We start from the raw sequence: 15,132 nt of genomic DNA, 5'->3' as shown, positions 1-15,132 counted from the left end.
AAACTTGGATTTGAGCGCATTGTTGCTTGTGCGGACACATACATACACACACATGCATTTAAACGATCCCTAGGCATAATTAGAGAGCATTGAGATCACTGAGAGTAAGCCAAAGCAGTTTCCTGTAGTGAGAGCGAGATAAAAAAACTATCGCACAAATCATATGGATGAGAGTAAGCCAAAGCAGTTTCCTGCAGTGGGAGGTGCATTTTCCCATTCTTTTGCTCTAGTTGTCCAGTCTATATGTTCTATGGTTAGTGGTAAAACATTCCCAAAATCTCTACTCACTGTACCTGCACCTTTAAAAAGGCTGCTCCCAGCTCAACGAACCTCTATGGAATTACCAGCTCTAATATGTGACGCTACCTACATACACACATATATGTATGTTTGTGTGTGTATGTGCGCCTCTCTCTCTTTCTCTCTCTATACACAACATATGTATGTAGATATAATCGTTTGCATTGCCTTTGCTGAGTATCAAAGCCAGAGAGTCCAGCGAACAGATCGGACGTAAACGTTGAGGCGGCACTTTGTGAATAAACAAAAATAACATAAACATATTTTAAGTGACTGAAATTCAAGTAAGTAATTAAATGCACGGACATACATATGTATGTCCATACAGACCGAGAATCGCTTACGAGGAAGATAACTTTAATGATATAATTTTCAGCACTGAGAAATCTACTTCGAAATGCGTCTTCATTTTGGCACAGGGATGCTGTTTTTGATTCTACTATTTGAGATGATGTCTGTCGAGAGAGTGATCGGCTCCAATATAGTTGACGACACAGTGGACATAATCAAACTAATCCACGAGGTATCGAGCAGCCTACTTAAGGCCTGGGATCTTATAGAATACCTGCCCTTGGGCAGCAGCAATGATATACCGCTAGTGAATGAAAATCAACGTCAAATAATGCACTCCATTGAGCAGGTCAACAATAAGATAAGCAATTTGGAGGAAAAACAGGCGGAATATTTTACAATGACAATTGAAACGCTGAGACGTGAATTTCACGCCGAGTCTGAGTTAACCCACAAGATGACCTATGTGGGCGATATAACAAGAAGCCTTTTACAACGCTATCGGGATATGATTGACTATGATAAATACAAGGAGAATGTAAATCCTTATACATTGCGCAACTTTGCCGAGTGGACTGTTAAGCCAGGACCCAGCTCTATTGGCTACTTACTGGAGATGCTGCACACTTATATTTACGACGAGACCGAAAATGATGCCACCCAATCGCTTTTCGCAAAGCTGGTGTCCAACTACGAATCAGACATGGAGCAATTATGCGCCTCCAATCGATCCCCACAGCAATTCGCCTATGATATGTACACGAAGGCAACGCTAATTGAGATTAAGGGCTACATCATGCTGGAGTTTTCCTGGATGGTCTTACGTGACTTTGGATTAGGTAACTTTACCCAGGAGATGTTGCTAATGCGTAACAAATACCAGCACCGCATGCTGCACTCTCAGCAGGTTCTACGGCAGGTGTTGGCGCACACTGGACGCATCTACTGGCGCTGTGATCCTAAGCCCCGAGAGCATGTGCTGGGGAAGACTTACGACGAAATCACACGCCTAATGCAGGGCTACGTAGAGAATGAGATAAACCTAAACACTGAGTCGAGTTGCTACCAATCCTGCGAGGATTACCAGGACGTGCGCGTCACCGGTTGCCAGAAAAACGAATTCTGTAATGATCAGCCAAAATGTGCCGGACGCGTGCACAGCTGTCAATTCGTTGATTCGGACATGGACGTTTGTCAGTCATACGGAAACAGTTCGCGTCGCTACGAGTTTATACACTATGACAATGGTCGCTTGCTGAACATTGATGAAGACGGTACCAAGAACTTGGTGTGCTCACGCGGCTCCAATCGGGTGAAGTCCTGGTCGTTTCATCTCTTCTGGCGTTGTCACTATTGTTTCTGTCTGTGTGACGAGCCGGGTCCGCAGTCCGATCGCTACTTTAGCTTGCGTGATACACTCTCCGATTTTCACCAGAACAAGATTGTCACTGGAGCGCGTTTTATCAAGGATCAACGTATTTTCCATTTGCAGTTGCAGCAAGGCGAACTGTGGCCAGGTGGTTTGATTAATCAGTCGTCACTGGATTGGATACCACTGGAGTCTTTTGATGTCAACCACGTGGACATACGCAACGGCTTTGACTATCATGAGCTCACCTTTGAGAGCCGTTCGCTGGATTTGGATGAGATAACCGCGAAAAATGACTCCCTTGTGGTTACGGGTGCCCGTTTTCGTGTCATCGACAAACATCTCAATTTAGAGGTGCGCTTTAGCCTTTTCAACTTTACCACCGGACGTCTATTGAATCCGGAGGTAAACAGCTTTTGGCTGGGCAACAATGCGGATAAACCACGCCAGAAGCTCCTACTAAAGAACCCTGATAAGCCGACCAAAACAACAGTTAAATCTGTACCATTATCGAAAAATAATCAATTTATGGAATTTATAAGCAGCAGCATGGACATGGATGCCGCACAGACCACCGTACCCTTTATTGATATACAGGACGTTGTGACCAATCCAGCAATGCCAATTTCTGGCCTTGGCATCTATCATAAGGGAAAGGAAGGTTTCGGTGGCTTCTTTGCGCCGAAGATTGTTACATTCAATTTGTTGCAGAAGCTTACCCAGCCACAAACTTAATCAGAAAATATTAAGTTTCTTAATTGTAATAATCAACAACATAATTTTATAAATAAATGCAAATCAATACAATTAGCATTTTATTAAATCAAATTTTCCCCTCTATGCCCTCCCTTTAAAAATTAAAAGCTTTTAAAAAGTAACAGTCAGTTACTTTTAAATTTCCAAATGGCAATGCTGCGTGGCCGCGTTGACTTCATACGATATTTCGATATAATCGATAAGAGCTTAGCAGCACTGAGTTTATGCTTTAAAAACATTTGCTGAAAGTAGCCAGAATTAAAGCAAATATTGATGCAGACATTTAAGCAAACGACTTGTCTTGAAAAATAATTTTCAGCTTGTGTCATTATAGTGAGAACTTACTTGTCAAACTAAAGCCGGGTCACATTAAAGTTGAAGAAGCACATGTTGAAGCCCTTGTTGCTGTGCCGAGGTTTACTGCAACCGCATTTACCACATTTGCTCTCAACTGCCATAAGATCGGGCATCAATTTGCAAGTGACAGCTGTACGACGCACATTCTGCTGCAATATGGACTCTAAAATTGCTCTGGATGCAGCCAAGAAGCTAGCGGCACGCGCTGCCGTTGACCAGTGGGTGACCGAAGAGACCAAAGTGGTGGGCATTGGCAGCGGTACGACCATAGTATTTGTCGTGGAGCGCATTGCGGAACGCGTGTGGAAAGAGGGCGCCCTCTCCGACATGATTTGTGTGCCCTCATCGTTTCAGGCGCGTAAGCTGATACTTGATCATAATCTAACATTGGGCGATTTGGATCGCAACTGCCGGATCGATGTCTATATTGATGGCGCCGACGAGGTTGACAGCGGTATGGTGCTTATTAAAGGCGGCGGGGGTTGCCTAATGCAGGAAAAGATTGTTGCCTCGTGCTCGAAGACTGTCATAATCATTGCGGACTACACTAAGAAATCGCTCCGCCTAGGCGAGCAATGGTGCAAAGGAATACCTATTGAGGTCGCGCCCTTGGCCTATGTCCCAATCAAGCTGAAAATCGAGGAGCTCTTCGGCGGCGAAGCTCAGCTGCGCATTGCCCTGAAAAAGGCCGGCCCCATTGTCACCGACAATGGCAACTTTTTGCTTGACTGGAGATTTGTTGCCAAACGCGAATACAATTGGCAAGAAGTTAATGTGGCAATATCCATGATACCGGGTGTCTTGGAGACTGGTCTGTTTGTGGACATGGCAACCAAATGTTACTTTGGCATGGCAGATGGCTCCGTCAAGGTGCAGAGCAGATAGATCTCAATTGGAATAGTAATTTGCATAATGCAATTCAAATGTTCATATTAATACTACTACACATTGTTAAAGGGTATATTACAAAATAAATAACTAAAGGTTCTTGAGTTCCCTTACAATGAACTATGCCAATCGATTCTCAAGATCTTTGGTGTCTGCCTAAAATGATTTCTTGCTGCGACCCGGCAGCAACGTCTCCTTAATATAGTTAAAAAACGAGAGCAATCCAAGCTTCTTGTTGCGCGAAAAGTAGTTGCTGACCACATCCGGATTACTGCTGCCCAAACGTCGCTCATTGGTGCTAATCGTTGTGGGCAGCACATTGTCGTTGGCGCTGAGTGAGACGAAGAGTGCAAAGGGAACCATCCACAAGCAAACAGTGAAATAGGCGAGCACCTTAAAAAAATAGTCGTTTGCTAAAAATTAGTTGCTTCTAGATCTCTTGACGCTTACCTGTGTGAAGGGAACGTAGACGCTGGTAAAATACTGAAATGCGAGCACATGATTAATCACCAGCATCGCTAACGAGCCAATAAAAGACACCGAAAGCAATTGGATGAATGGGAAATTAGTCATTATACTGAAATGAAAAGCCTGCGCCGCTAGACCACACGACATCATGGTCCACGAAAAGTCCTCGAATAAAATAAGCATTATATATACGATAATTGTGAAACTTATCATAAATAGAATAAAACGTCGTGCTGGCGTTGTGTACTCCTCCGCCAATTCAGCCAGATAGTAAAGTCCGGCGACTGGAAAAAGGCGTATGTTAGGCGGCACGTAATCAAATTCTGATAACATACCTATAGAAAGTGTCATGAAGGTGATCTGTATAGCTAATGATATCCAACTGAGAATAAATAGAAAACCCATTGTTTCTTAAATATCAATAAGGTGAGTTGATGAGGAGCCAAAACAAAACAATGACGCGACGCATCAATAACATTAACGATAAGCGGCGATTTATTTCCGACGGCGTTGCCACCCAGTCAATGGGATGGTTTAATTCACTTGCTCAATAAGTAGTTCCTAATTTATGACAATGACTTCTTCAAAGATATCAAATTAAATTTATACAATGTAATGTACTTTGAAACAATATTCTATCATATTTGCTGAAAAATATATTTATTTGCTTTTGTTTAATTATTTATTGGCGAAATTTGAAGACAGTAGAAGCTTACTGCAACTTTTCATATATGTGTCTCAAATTCGATTTTTCTGCTACTCATGTAAAAAGACTCATATATCGCTCCTCTCTAAGGCACACGGTCACACTAATTCATTGGCAAAAAAGAGAAGCGCGTGGTTTAGCGGCAGCGGATTTGCATATTAATAAACTCAATCGTACTAAATAAAAAAATATATACACGTAAAGAAGCGGTAATCGGAGCTGCAACGTGTGTTATCAGCTGAAATCAAGAAATTGGCGCGCACCGCAACGAGCTATTGTCGAACGCTCGCCTCGTGGGCCGCTCTAAGAATGTCGAATCCGAATAACAATGCGAACGCCGCGGCGCAGGAGGAAGACGATGCTGAAATGCCCAGTGGTGCATCATTAAATGATGCAGCCTTGGATAATGTTGTATTTGCGGCTGCCTACCAAAGTGACGAGAGTTCGATGGATGCATTGGATCAAGCTATACAAGCCGAAGAGGAAGCTGAAGCTCAAAACGTGGGAAATTCACTGGAGGCGGGTGCAGAAGTTGAAGTTGAAGCTGAGGCTGAACCCGAAGGTGAGGGCGAGGGCGCAGCTGTCGCTGAAGATGATAGCGTTGCCGATGATGCTGGCAATGCTAATGCCGACGACGATCCTGCCGCGGACAGACGTTCGGCCACCAAAAAAGAGCTCACCCAAATAATTGACAAATGGGAGCAAGAGCAAACACAAAACGGCTACGATCCAGTGCCCACACTGAGAAGGTGAGCCAAAGCTATACTATTAGCTAAACTTGTATATATATTTATATATATATAATAATTGCAGTCTAGCTGAAATATTTGAGCGTGAAAAGGATTCATATATGCGTAAGGATCCAGATCCTTTGGACTTGCGGCATCCCTATCGCACCGATCCCAGTTGCCAATATGGTCTACTGCTGAAGTTGCTCTTTCGCAAGGATCAGTTCATGGGCAAGGTATGGCAAACAGAAAACTATGATATATGAATTACTTGAAAAATTACTCGGCATCGCTCGGGTCGCTTTTGTCATTACGGAGATTCGATCCGAAAACATCGTAAATATGACAGCATCGAGGCTGTTTTAGATGTTTTTCATAAAACTTTCCCCAACCTGAAGGCCGTAATTTCCAAAACCCCGCCTTACTGCTGACCTTCGACCAAAAAAAATAAGTTTCTATATTTCTTATGGTGTAAGCTGTCCGTTGACCACTAGCCAGTCTGGACAAGATTCTTTTTATATACATACGCCACATTCTAGTAATTATAAACAATTGATTTTGGTGTATCTAAAATTTAATAATCATTTTCAGCTGCTCAACGATTATCTGCGGGATAACTATTTTAGTCGCCAGAACATGAGTCGCAGCTCACTGGAGCTGAATATAATTGCCTGCCGTCTAATATTAGTGGTAATGCCAGGTCTTGAGACGACGGCAGTTTTTCAGACCGCTGAGGAAGATGGTATCATTAATCGTCTCTATAACTGGGCGGAGGACAGCATTGAGCCGCTGCAGAGCTATGCGACCGGGCTGCTGGCCGCTGCAATGGAAGTAAGCGATATTGCGATAACCTGCCGGGAACAGAATATGCGCTTGGTGCCCAAGATGATTAACCGCCTGCACCTGTTGCTTGCCTGCAGTCGCATGAGTAAAAACACAACAATAGCAGAGCCGAGCTCCTCGCTTAATAACTCGGCGGACAGCAGTTTCTCGCCAGGCATGCTTAGCTGGATGGCCTGTGGCGCTGCCTCAGCGCCGCAGTCGCCGCAGCATAACGGCGCCAGCGGGAGTGCGTCCAATATGTCTATTTTGTTTGAGAATAGCCGCGATGCGTTTCCACTGTCGCGGTATTACAAGCGCATGTATATACCACTGCATCCGCCAACAGCGGACACCAGCCAGATGCTGATTATGCGCTTCCTAACCAGTCTGGGCGAGTACCAAGAGTTTCTAGCCATGGCATTTGGTAATAATGTAATGGGTCTGATCTTCGGTCATCTCGAAGAGCTAGATAGGCGCGACACTTGCCTGGCCTACGAGGTCCTCAAGTATCTGGCCTCGCTTCTCTGCCACAAGAAGTTCGCATTGGAGTTTATATCGCGCGGCGGACTGGAGGTAAGCCCAATTGAAAATCTCAATAGTTGCACTTTTTAATTTGTTTATTTTTGCAGCTGCTGTTGAATGTGCCACGGCCCAGTCTGGCCACAACGGGCGTCTCCATAGCCATTTACTATTTGGCTTACTGTGAGGATGCCATGGAGCGAATATGCAGCATGCCTCGTCCATTGATATCAAATCTGGTGCGCTATGCACTGTGGATACTCGGCCGCTGTCATGACTCCTCCAAATGTCATGCAACCATGTTCTTCAGCCTAAGCTTTCAGTTTAAGGCCATACTGGATGAGTTCGACTCGCAGGATGGCCTGCGCAAGCTCTACAATGTTGTAAGTAAACAGTTTTTAGACTGCCTAAGTTTAAAGATAATAATTTGTTTATGGTTTTCCTACAGATATCGGTACTGAAAATTTTGGATCCCAGTCACAATGACAGCGATAACGGCTCGGATATTAACGAGGATGTGGAGTGCGCTTCACGTCAGATGGTGCGACATGTTTGCATCGCAATGAAGCGCTATATGGAGGCGCATTTCTTCTACAAGTACAACAACTTTCTCTGCCAGCACTATGCAACATCATCGTCCTCCTCGACTCACTACTTCAGTCAGCAGCCAACTGTGGCCGCCAAGCTGACATTCGATCAGCTGCACGAACAGTTGCGTACGCTGCAGGAGCACACATCGGTGCGTGGCCATTGGGAGCCCGTGGATCAGCTTATGAAGCTGGGCGGCATCACATTGCTGTTGCGCATCATTGCCTTTAGCTACGACTGGGTGAACAGTGGCCGTTCGGAGACGGTGCGCTCGGCCCTGGACGTGCTGAGCGTATGCTGTGTGATACCACGCGTCTATCTGGTGCTCTGCGAACGGCTTCAAATGCCAGATAAGACGACAACGTCCGGTTTCTGTTCGGTACTAGGCGCAGCGGCCGGCGAGATCACAGCCGACGCCGAGGTCTTAAAATCCGCGCTGGCCGTGCTCTGCCACTGTGTGTGCTCGCCCATAATACGCAAGGATAGCGGGAGCAGTAGTCTTATGAAGTTTGCCAACTCGTCGCGAAAAAACAAGGCGAACCAGAAATATGCCGAGGAGCTGATCGAGAAGGTGTGGGAGTCGGTGTGCTCAAACAATGGTATTGTGGTGCTGTTGTCACTTATGCAAACGAAGGGTCCAATCACGGATGCCGACTGCATACGCGGAATGGCCTGCCGCGCCTTGGCTGGCCTGGCACGCTCCGATCGTGTTCGTCAAATTGTGGGCAAACTTCCGCTATTTGCCAGCGGGCAGTTGCAGGCGCTAATGCGTGATCCCATACTGCAGGAGAAGCGAGCCGAACATGTGATTTTCCAAAAGTATGCACTGGAACTGCTCGAGCGCATCTCGGGCAAGACAAAGCCGCTCAACAATCCGCTAGATCCATCGCTGACTAACATGCACAAGGCGAACGTGATTGCCCAGACACGAATTCAATACAACGAACAGCAGCTGTATCAGCTAATTTTTGAGCATCTGGAGAGCAAGGGTCTGAGCCAAACGGCTCAGATGTTGCAGCGTGAGGTGGGTCTGCCCCTGCAGACGACAACGACCCGCAGTTTCCATCAGTCGCCCTTCGACTACAAAGGTTTCGCCGGCATCAGTTCACTGTCACGCAGTCGTTTGCGTAGTCGCATGCAGGATGTCAATGCGGCCATTATGTCCAGTAGCGACCAGAATCGCAGTCTTTCGGAGGATATGTCGCCACACTGCAGCTCCAGCATTGGCGCCTCCTCATCAATGACGGGCGCAGCGTCTACTACCATGGGCGTGCCCAACTTTAGCTACCTCAGTGCACAGACACCCATTAAGCTTCGCAAGACGGAGCGTGCCACATCATCGGTCACACGCTCGCTGCAGAAGCAGATCAGTTTGGCCAACGTAGAGTCGAGCGCTGTGGGCCTGCCAGATGAGCTGACTATCTCGCCAGCGCTGCATCCGAAACGCGTGACACTCAACAGCATTGTAACAGAGTATCTAACGAATCAGCATTCGCTGTGCAACAATCCGGTTACCACCTGTCCGCAGTTTGATCTATACGAGCCGCACAAATGCCCCGATCCACGGCCCAGTCGTCTGGTCAGCTCCAACTATAATCTTACCTCCAGGCATTTTCGCACCCAAGCTGGCTTCAATACCGCACGTTTCGATCGCCGTCACGTGCACACACATTTTGCGCCCTGGCGCACCATGCGCTCCGCCGACTATGATGATCTGGAGTTCACATGCTGTGACGTTGTGGGTAATTACCTGATCGTTGGCACGCACCAGGGCGAGAGCAAGGTATTCAACATGAATGATGGCGTCGAGCAGTTCTCCTCCATATGCCACACGTATGGCGTGGACGCGATTCAGGCGAATCGCGCCGGTGATCTGGTGCTGACCACTAGTCTCTGGCGTCTGCGCACCACCATTTTGTGGTCCATAACCGACAACGAGTTCCGCTCCAAACTGCGTCTACCCGAGGTCGGCTACTGTGAATTTAGCCAAACCACGCAGGATCGTTTACTGGGCACACACACCGATGTACGTTTGAATAAGTTTTTGCTGCTATTCTTATTAAATGCTTACCAATTTTGTTTCGCCTCTGCAGTGCGCGGTGCTGTATGACATCAATACGGGCTCCAAGGTATCCACGTTTACGCCCACCATACCAAATCAGTACACCAAGAATCGCGCAACGCTCTGCCGCACCGACGAGCTGCTACTCTCAGGTAAGTGCAGCAGCCGAAGTAGTATACAGTCTCTTCTATTTCAATGCTTCCAGATGGCGTGCTCTGGGATGTGCGCTCCAGCAAAGAAATTCACAAATTCGACAAGTTTAATCAATGCATCTCGGGCGTGTTTCATCCCAATTGCTTGGAGGTAAGCGTTGCCTTCTATCTATTACTTTCTCAGGTCTTAAATCGAATTATTTCGCAGATTATAGCCAACACGGAGGTGTGGGATCTGCGCACTTTTCATCTGCTGCAGACGGTGCCGGTGCTGGATCAGCGCAATTGCACGTTCTCGCCAATGCATGTGATATATGGCGCTAGTTTGGGCGCTGATAGAGACCATGACATGGAGACAACCACCTATGATACTAGCTTTAATGTTCTGGATGCGTACGACTATTCGAGCATTGCGACCATCGATGTGAAGCGTAACATTAACGATCTGAGCGTTAGTGCAAATGGCAGCTTAATTGCTGTTGTGGAGGATCACAGCGGCTACGATTCGAAGCAGGAGACCTATGTGAAGATTTATGCCGTGGGCGTTAAAAAGAGCGAGCGCTCGGAAGAGGTGCGTGCGGTTAAGGACCTGGCCGTCGATGAGGGTGTCGTTAGAGGCGGCGCGTCCGCGTCCGAGGAACCGCCACCGCCCGCCAATGCACCAAGCGGTGACTCTGCGCTGATTCGCATCGTCGAAGAGGCGGCGGCACGCCCCCATACGCCAGCACCAAATTTAGCTTTGCTTGATGCTGACGCTGACGCAGTTGGCATTGGTGTTGGTGGTGCCGACGACGACGAGGCACGCGCCCGTCGTCCAAGCCGGCTAAGACTACCGTCACATGCCAATTCAAATCTGGCTCGCCAGCATGCGCCCAACAGCTCAATTGTTGGTGTGCGACGGCGAGCACGTACACTGGGCGGTGCCGGCGGTGCGCCAATCGATCTCAGAACGCTCATGCGGCAGATGGATGATATTGAATTTAATATTATGTCTATGCTTGCAGGAAGATGATGAGGAGGTGCCCGAATCCAATGAGGAGGGCTCCGAGACGGGTTCGGATACCGGTTCTGATAACGGTGAGTGCCAGGCGTAGATCTTATATCATCAAATTTATGCTCTACTTGCCATAGCATTTGCCATAGGTCCAAATTTTCTGGGTTTCCCGTTACGCAGCCACCGCAATCGCAACTTTATCGATCTTGATTCCTCCAGTGATGATGATAATGATAGCGATATGGATGACGGTGATGATGACGATGACGACGATCTTGAAATTATATCCAATGTCGATGAAATTGACTTTGAAGGCGATGCCAGTAGCGATGGTAAAGGCTTTTCACATTCCTTAACCCCAGCATGCATATAAAATGTCTAATCTTTATCTTTATCCCCAGAATAAAACGCCTCGTACAGAACAGTCCAGATAAGCCCAGTCGACTAGAACCAACTATTTTTCGCTGCCTTGGCTCGAATTGTTAGCGCGTTTCTTTATATTCTCGCGAATTAACTACTTATTTTTCAGCATGTCGAGATCGGATTTGTCCCCCTTATTCAACATAAGCTATATAATCGCTTAGTTTTGTTAGCTGTTATATTAAATTTTATTTTATGTTAAAGTTTGTACAAATAATTACAATGTAAAAAAAGCCCCAAAACACAAAAAAAAAAAACTGACCTGTTGAAGAGCAATAAGCAAAAGTAAGGAAAAAATGAAACAAGAAAATTGTTCAACAATTTCTTAGTGTACAGAGTTTATTAAAATTATATACTTTTCTATAAATAAAGAATTAAAAACACGTAGCAAGCGTTAGTAGCATAAGTTCGTGCACATATGAACACTTCGAAAAATAAGTTAAATTAATAATTGTTCTTAAGAATTCATGATTTTGAATTACACATTTATTTTTCGAAAATACTGACGTAACTGCCAATAGGAATTCTAGATTTCAGTCGTCTGATGGCTTTAAGATACTAACCAATAATCCTGGACAATTTTTAATTGCCGTTTGAACTTTTTACAGATATTGCATTTTATATATTATATTATATAGTATAATATATTTACATATATTGCATAAAATGTTATACCTTTGTCCATTTGCAACATTCACACAACCAAACACTGTATCTGAGCACTGTTCCCTAAAATGAACTGCATTTCTTTCATGTTGTAAACAAAATGTTTGGAAACATTCCGATATAGACGCCCGCTAATCAGAACGAGGTGGTTGTGTAGCTTTTTTGTGCTTAGTTTTTATCTTATCTCGGATTCGAATTGTGAAATGACGCGCAGGCCAGTGGTTTTTGGTTAATGTTAATCAATTCACCTGTTTGGCTAATAGATTTGCTCGTGTGTCCACAATTGAATCGCTCAAGTTTATCCTTCAGCCATAGATAAATATGGTTATATGGCTGTGTTCGGTATTTATCGGGTTTTCGCGGTCAAGTTGAATGCTTCTGATTGAACGACGGCGATCACCAAAATAACTTACTACTTGCAATTGCGAATTTCAGTTACGATTTGTCATCGACGACGCGCGTATCACCGTCGGAATACTTAAGAATTCGTCCACTCAAAGTTAAACCATGCACATGCTCACATTTGTAGCGCTTGTAACGTGGATCTTGCTCCTTTCCACATATTGCAGGGCGTTTCAGGAACGTGCGGATTTCTGCATAGAAACGGAACCGCTGCTCTTGACTGATATAGGTCGTCATGTGGTCATTGCTAGCGACACGGAAACCAATTGTCACATAACAGCCACAACGCTGACGCTCAAGGAGAAGGTAAGTTCAAATAGAAATTGTAATTCTAAATACAACTTTTCTACATATTTATAAATATAGAAAAAATTGAATTGGTCTTCTGGTTCTTGAGTTTATTCGGATGTTCCAAATAGTACTACAATAACATTTCGGCTAATCGGGTAGTCAAAGCTCTGAGAAGATTCCTATTGAAAGCAATGTCAATAAATTAAAGATGAATTAACAACATATTTAGAAAATTTCCCATTTTAAGCTATCTACATGGTCTTTTAAATTCGCTGCCTTATATGGCATTCCATCAATCAGTTGAGCTTAAGTCGATTTCGTTTGGACAATCAATGAAAACGTGTTGCCTGTTGCAAAAATCCTTAAATGACTATTTCAAGGCCCTTGATTCATAGACAATTTGTATATATATGGGCGATATAGATTAACTGGAGTGGCTCGCCCCCTTTATATTCCTAATTCAATTAGGTGAGATAAAGAAAGCGAGGAAACGGGAAAAGTGTCTATGGCTAGATAATGTGCACAGCACAGATAAGAAAATTATTTATGTGAGTGGCAAATCAAGTATTTTGCGCTTTGATTAATCCACAGGAAAGCCTCGTTGACACCATGTGCACGGATCACGGCTCGACAACAATAAAACGCAGCAATCATCACTTCTTCAAGCTGCACAACGGTGAGCTGAATGGACGTGGTGCCCAGCGTGACATATGCAATGGAAATGCTAGCACTATGCTGGCCTGGGTACCATACAAGATCATGCTGCAGAACTATGCAGCTGAACTGAATCCCAGGGAGCGCCTCAGCTACATAGCCAAGGCGACCAATGTGGAGCGGGAAAAGACTGAGCTGTGTCACTTCAGACACACGGATCTGGTCAACAATGTGATGGACAATCTCTTCACATGCGTAGTCATGATATTCGAGGACAACTTTGTAAGTGCTGCGATTGCAGCTGGGAACTTGGTATACAAGGAATCTGCTAGTCGGGCACTCCCGACTAGATCTCCAGTGTTGCCAATTGCCGCTTCCAAATAGTCGGCAAAGCCAATGTTAAAAATAGCTAAAGAGAGTTGAAAAATAGCTAAATCAGTTGAAGATTGTAACGATTACGACTTCTGAAAATAACCAAATGTAGCTAACAAATAGCTGAATTGGCAACACTGTACAAAGCATTCTTCCTTACTTAACTATAGTACATTCCCTCATCTTGCAGTATGGCATTGAGGACAACATAAATGTGCTGGTGGAGCTGCAGCCTTTGATGTACCAGCTGCGCAACATCACGTATCTGCCCTGGCGCAATGTGACTAACAGCTATAAAATGCGTTTGGGCAGCGGAATGCTTAAGAATCCCAGCGGACAGCGTAAACCCATCTATGGCAGCCTTAGCTATGCGTTTGTCGAGAAGGTTCGGGTCAACACAAGCAGCATTTATGAGCAAGAGAAACTGGAGCAGCTGCCGCTGCTGCTCGAGCATCGCGGCTCTGTACTGGAGCTGGATGCAAACGGTGTGGGCGGCCTGGATGTGCACGAGCAGTCCTATTACGGACGCACAATGGATGCCCGCAGCGAGGTAAAGGTGGAGATAATAGGCCAGTGGGTTGATCAGCATCGTGAGCTCAATGCCGATATCTACGAATACTATGGCCATGGCCTGATGCGCTATAAGCAACCAATTGCTGGAGTCCGGTTAACGTTTGTGCGTATCGACAGCACCGAGCCGGCATTTGAGGCACCCGAATCCGATAATCTGGCCAAGGCGTCACTGTTCCAGGACATGGCTGCTGCACCAGCCAGAATGAGTGCAAATGGATCTATTGAGTTTAGGGAGTGGGAGGCGGAAGAGCAGCAGGGGGGCAGCTCCTCTTTCTATCCCTGGTTTGTGATCAGTTGCCTGTTGTTTGGTATACTCCTGGTTACCCTAGTCTATGGCATTGTGCGCGTCTACAACAAAAAGACCAAGGAGAGGCAAAAATACGAGCTTGCCAACACTAGCAACAAGCTAACAAGCTCCTCCTAGACGTAAGCAACATTTTCATTTGTTCCCAACAGGAATTTTCAAAATATTCGTTTTATAACAAATAAAAGTTCTTTGAATTTAAACAATAATTTCTATATTTCCAAGAATTTCTCTAACCGCTATCTGACAGCTGATTGATAAACAGCTACGCTGTTATTAACAACATACTCTTATCGATATATGGAAAATGTTAAACCACTGCATTTGTGACGTCACATTTTCGCACAGCTGAAATGACGCCCATTTAACAGCACCTTATCAAAAGCTTTCATCATGGCATGACAGTCCTTAAAGTATTCGTACCCGGCGCAGCTGTTACGTGGGCGTGTA

At 45.3% G+C, this 15,132-nt stretch overlaps 5 protein-coding genes across 6 annotated transcripts; 4 read left to right on the top strand and 1 right to left on the bottom strand.

Moving 5' to 3' along the window:
- The first annotated feature begins 449 nt into the window (after positions 1-449).
- LOC135426708 (uncharacterized) lies at positions 450-2,767 on the top strand. The gene is made up of 2 exons (XM_064679961.1): positions 450-584; positions 677-2,767. The coding sequence occupies exon 2, from the start codon at positions 698-700 to the stop codon at positions 2,693-2,695; it is 1,998 nt and encodes a 665-aa protein (XP_064536031.1). The 5' UTR covers positions 450-584; positions 677-697; the 3' UTR covers positions 2,696-2,767.
- A 235-nt stretch (positions 2,768-3,002) lies between these two features.
- On the top strand, positions 3,003-4,101 carry Rpi (Ribose-5-phosphate isomerase). The gene has a single exon (XM_064679781.1). The coding sequence runs from the start codon at positions 3,104-3,106 to the stop codon at positions 3,956-3,958; it is 855 nt and encodes a 284-aa protein (XP_064535851.1). The 5' UTR covers positions 3,003-3,103; the 3' UTR covers positions 3,959-4,101.
- On the bottom strand, positions 3,987-4,925 carry LOC135426601 (protein TEX261). The gene is made up of 3 exons (XM_064679782.1): positions 4,765-4,925; positions 4,412-4,713; positions 3,987-4,354 (listed from the first exon to the last, which is right to left on the bottom strand). Exons 1-3 carry the CDS (start codon positions 4,832-4,834, stop codon positions 4,118-4,120), a joined length of 609 nt encoding a protein of 202 aa, XP_064535852.1. The 5' UTR covers positions 4,835-4,925; the 3' UTR covers positions 3,987-4,117.
- A 319-nt stretch (positions 4,926-5,244) lies between these two features.
- Positions 5,245-11,731, top strand: mahj (LisH and WD40 domain-containing protein mahjong). 2 transcript variants are annotated; one of them, XM_064679773.1, is made up of 11 exons: positions 5,245-5,884; positions 5,949-6,099; positions 6,455-7,258; positions 7,315-7,587; positions 7,653-9,818; positions 9,886-10,006; positions 10,060-10,157; positions 10,215-10,577; positions 11,011-11,083; positions 11,150-11,332; positions 11,402-11,731. In XM_064679773.1, exons 1-11 carry the CDS (start codon positions 5,445-5,447, stop codon positions 11,404-11,406), a joined length of 4,677 nt encoding a protein of 1,558 aa, XP_064535843.1. In that variant the 5' UTR covers positions 5,245-5,444; the 3' UTR covers positions 11,407-11,731. The 2 variants fall into 2 exon arrangements, with proteins under 2 accessions (XP_064535843.1, XP_064535842.1); XM_064679772.1 differs by having other exon boundaries at positions 11,138-11,332.
- Positions 11,732-12,231: 500 nt separating this feature from the next.
- On the top strand, positions 12,232-14,891 carry LOC135426599 (uncharacterized). The gene is made up of 3 exons (XM_064679780.1): positions 12,232-12,794; positions 13,371-13,715; positions 13,996-14,891. The coding sequence occupies exons 1-3, from the start codon at positions 12,594-12,596 to the stop codon at positions 14,800-14,802; spliced, it is 1,353 nt and encodes a 450-aa protein (XP_064535850.1). The 5' UTR covers positions 12,232-12,593; the 3' UTR covers positions 14,803-14,891.
- The last annotated feature ends 241 nt before the right edge of the window (positions 14,892-15,132 follow it).

This window comes from Drosophila montana, unplaced genomic scaffold, assembly GCF_035044405.1.
Source record: "Drosophila montana isolate Dmon_TW-CO22-7 unplaced genomic scaffold, ASM3504440v1 contig_2081_1, whole genome shotgun sequence".
Classification (NCBI taxonomy): domain Eukaryota; kingdom Metazoa; phylum Arthropoda; class Insecta; order Diptera; family Drosophilidae; genus Drosophila; species Drosophila montana.
This window is presented reverse-complemented; position numbering and strand designations above follow the sequence as displayed.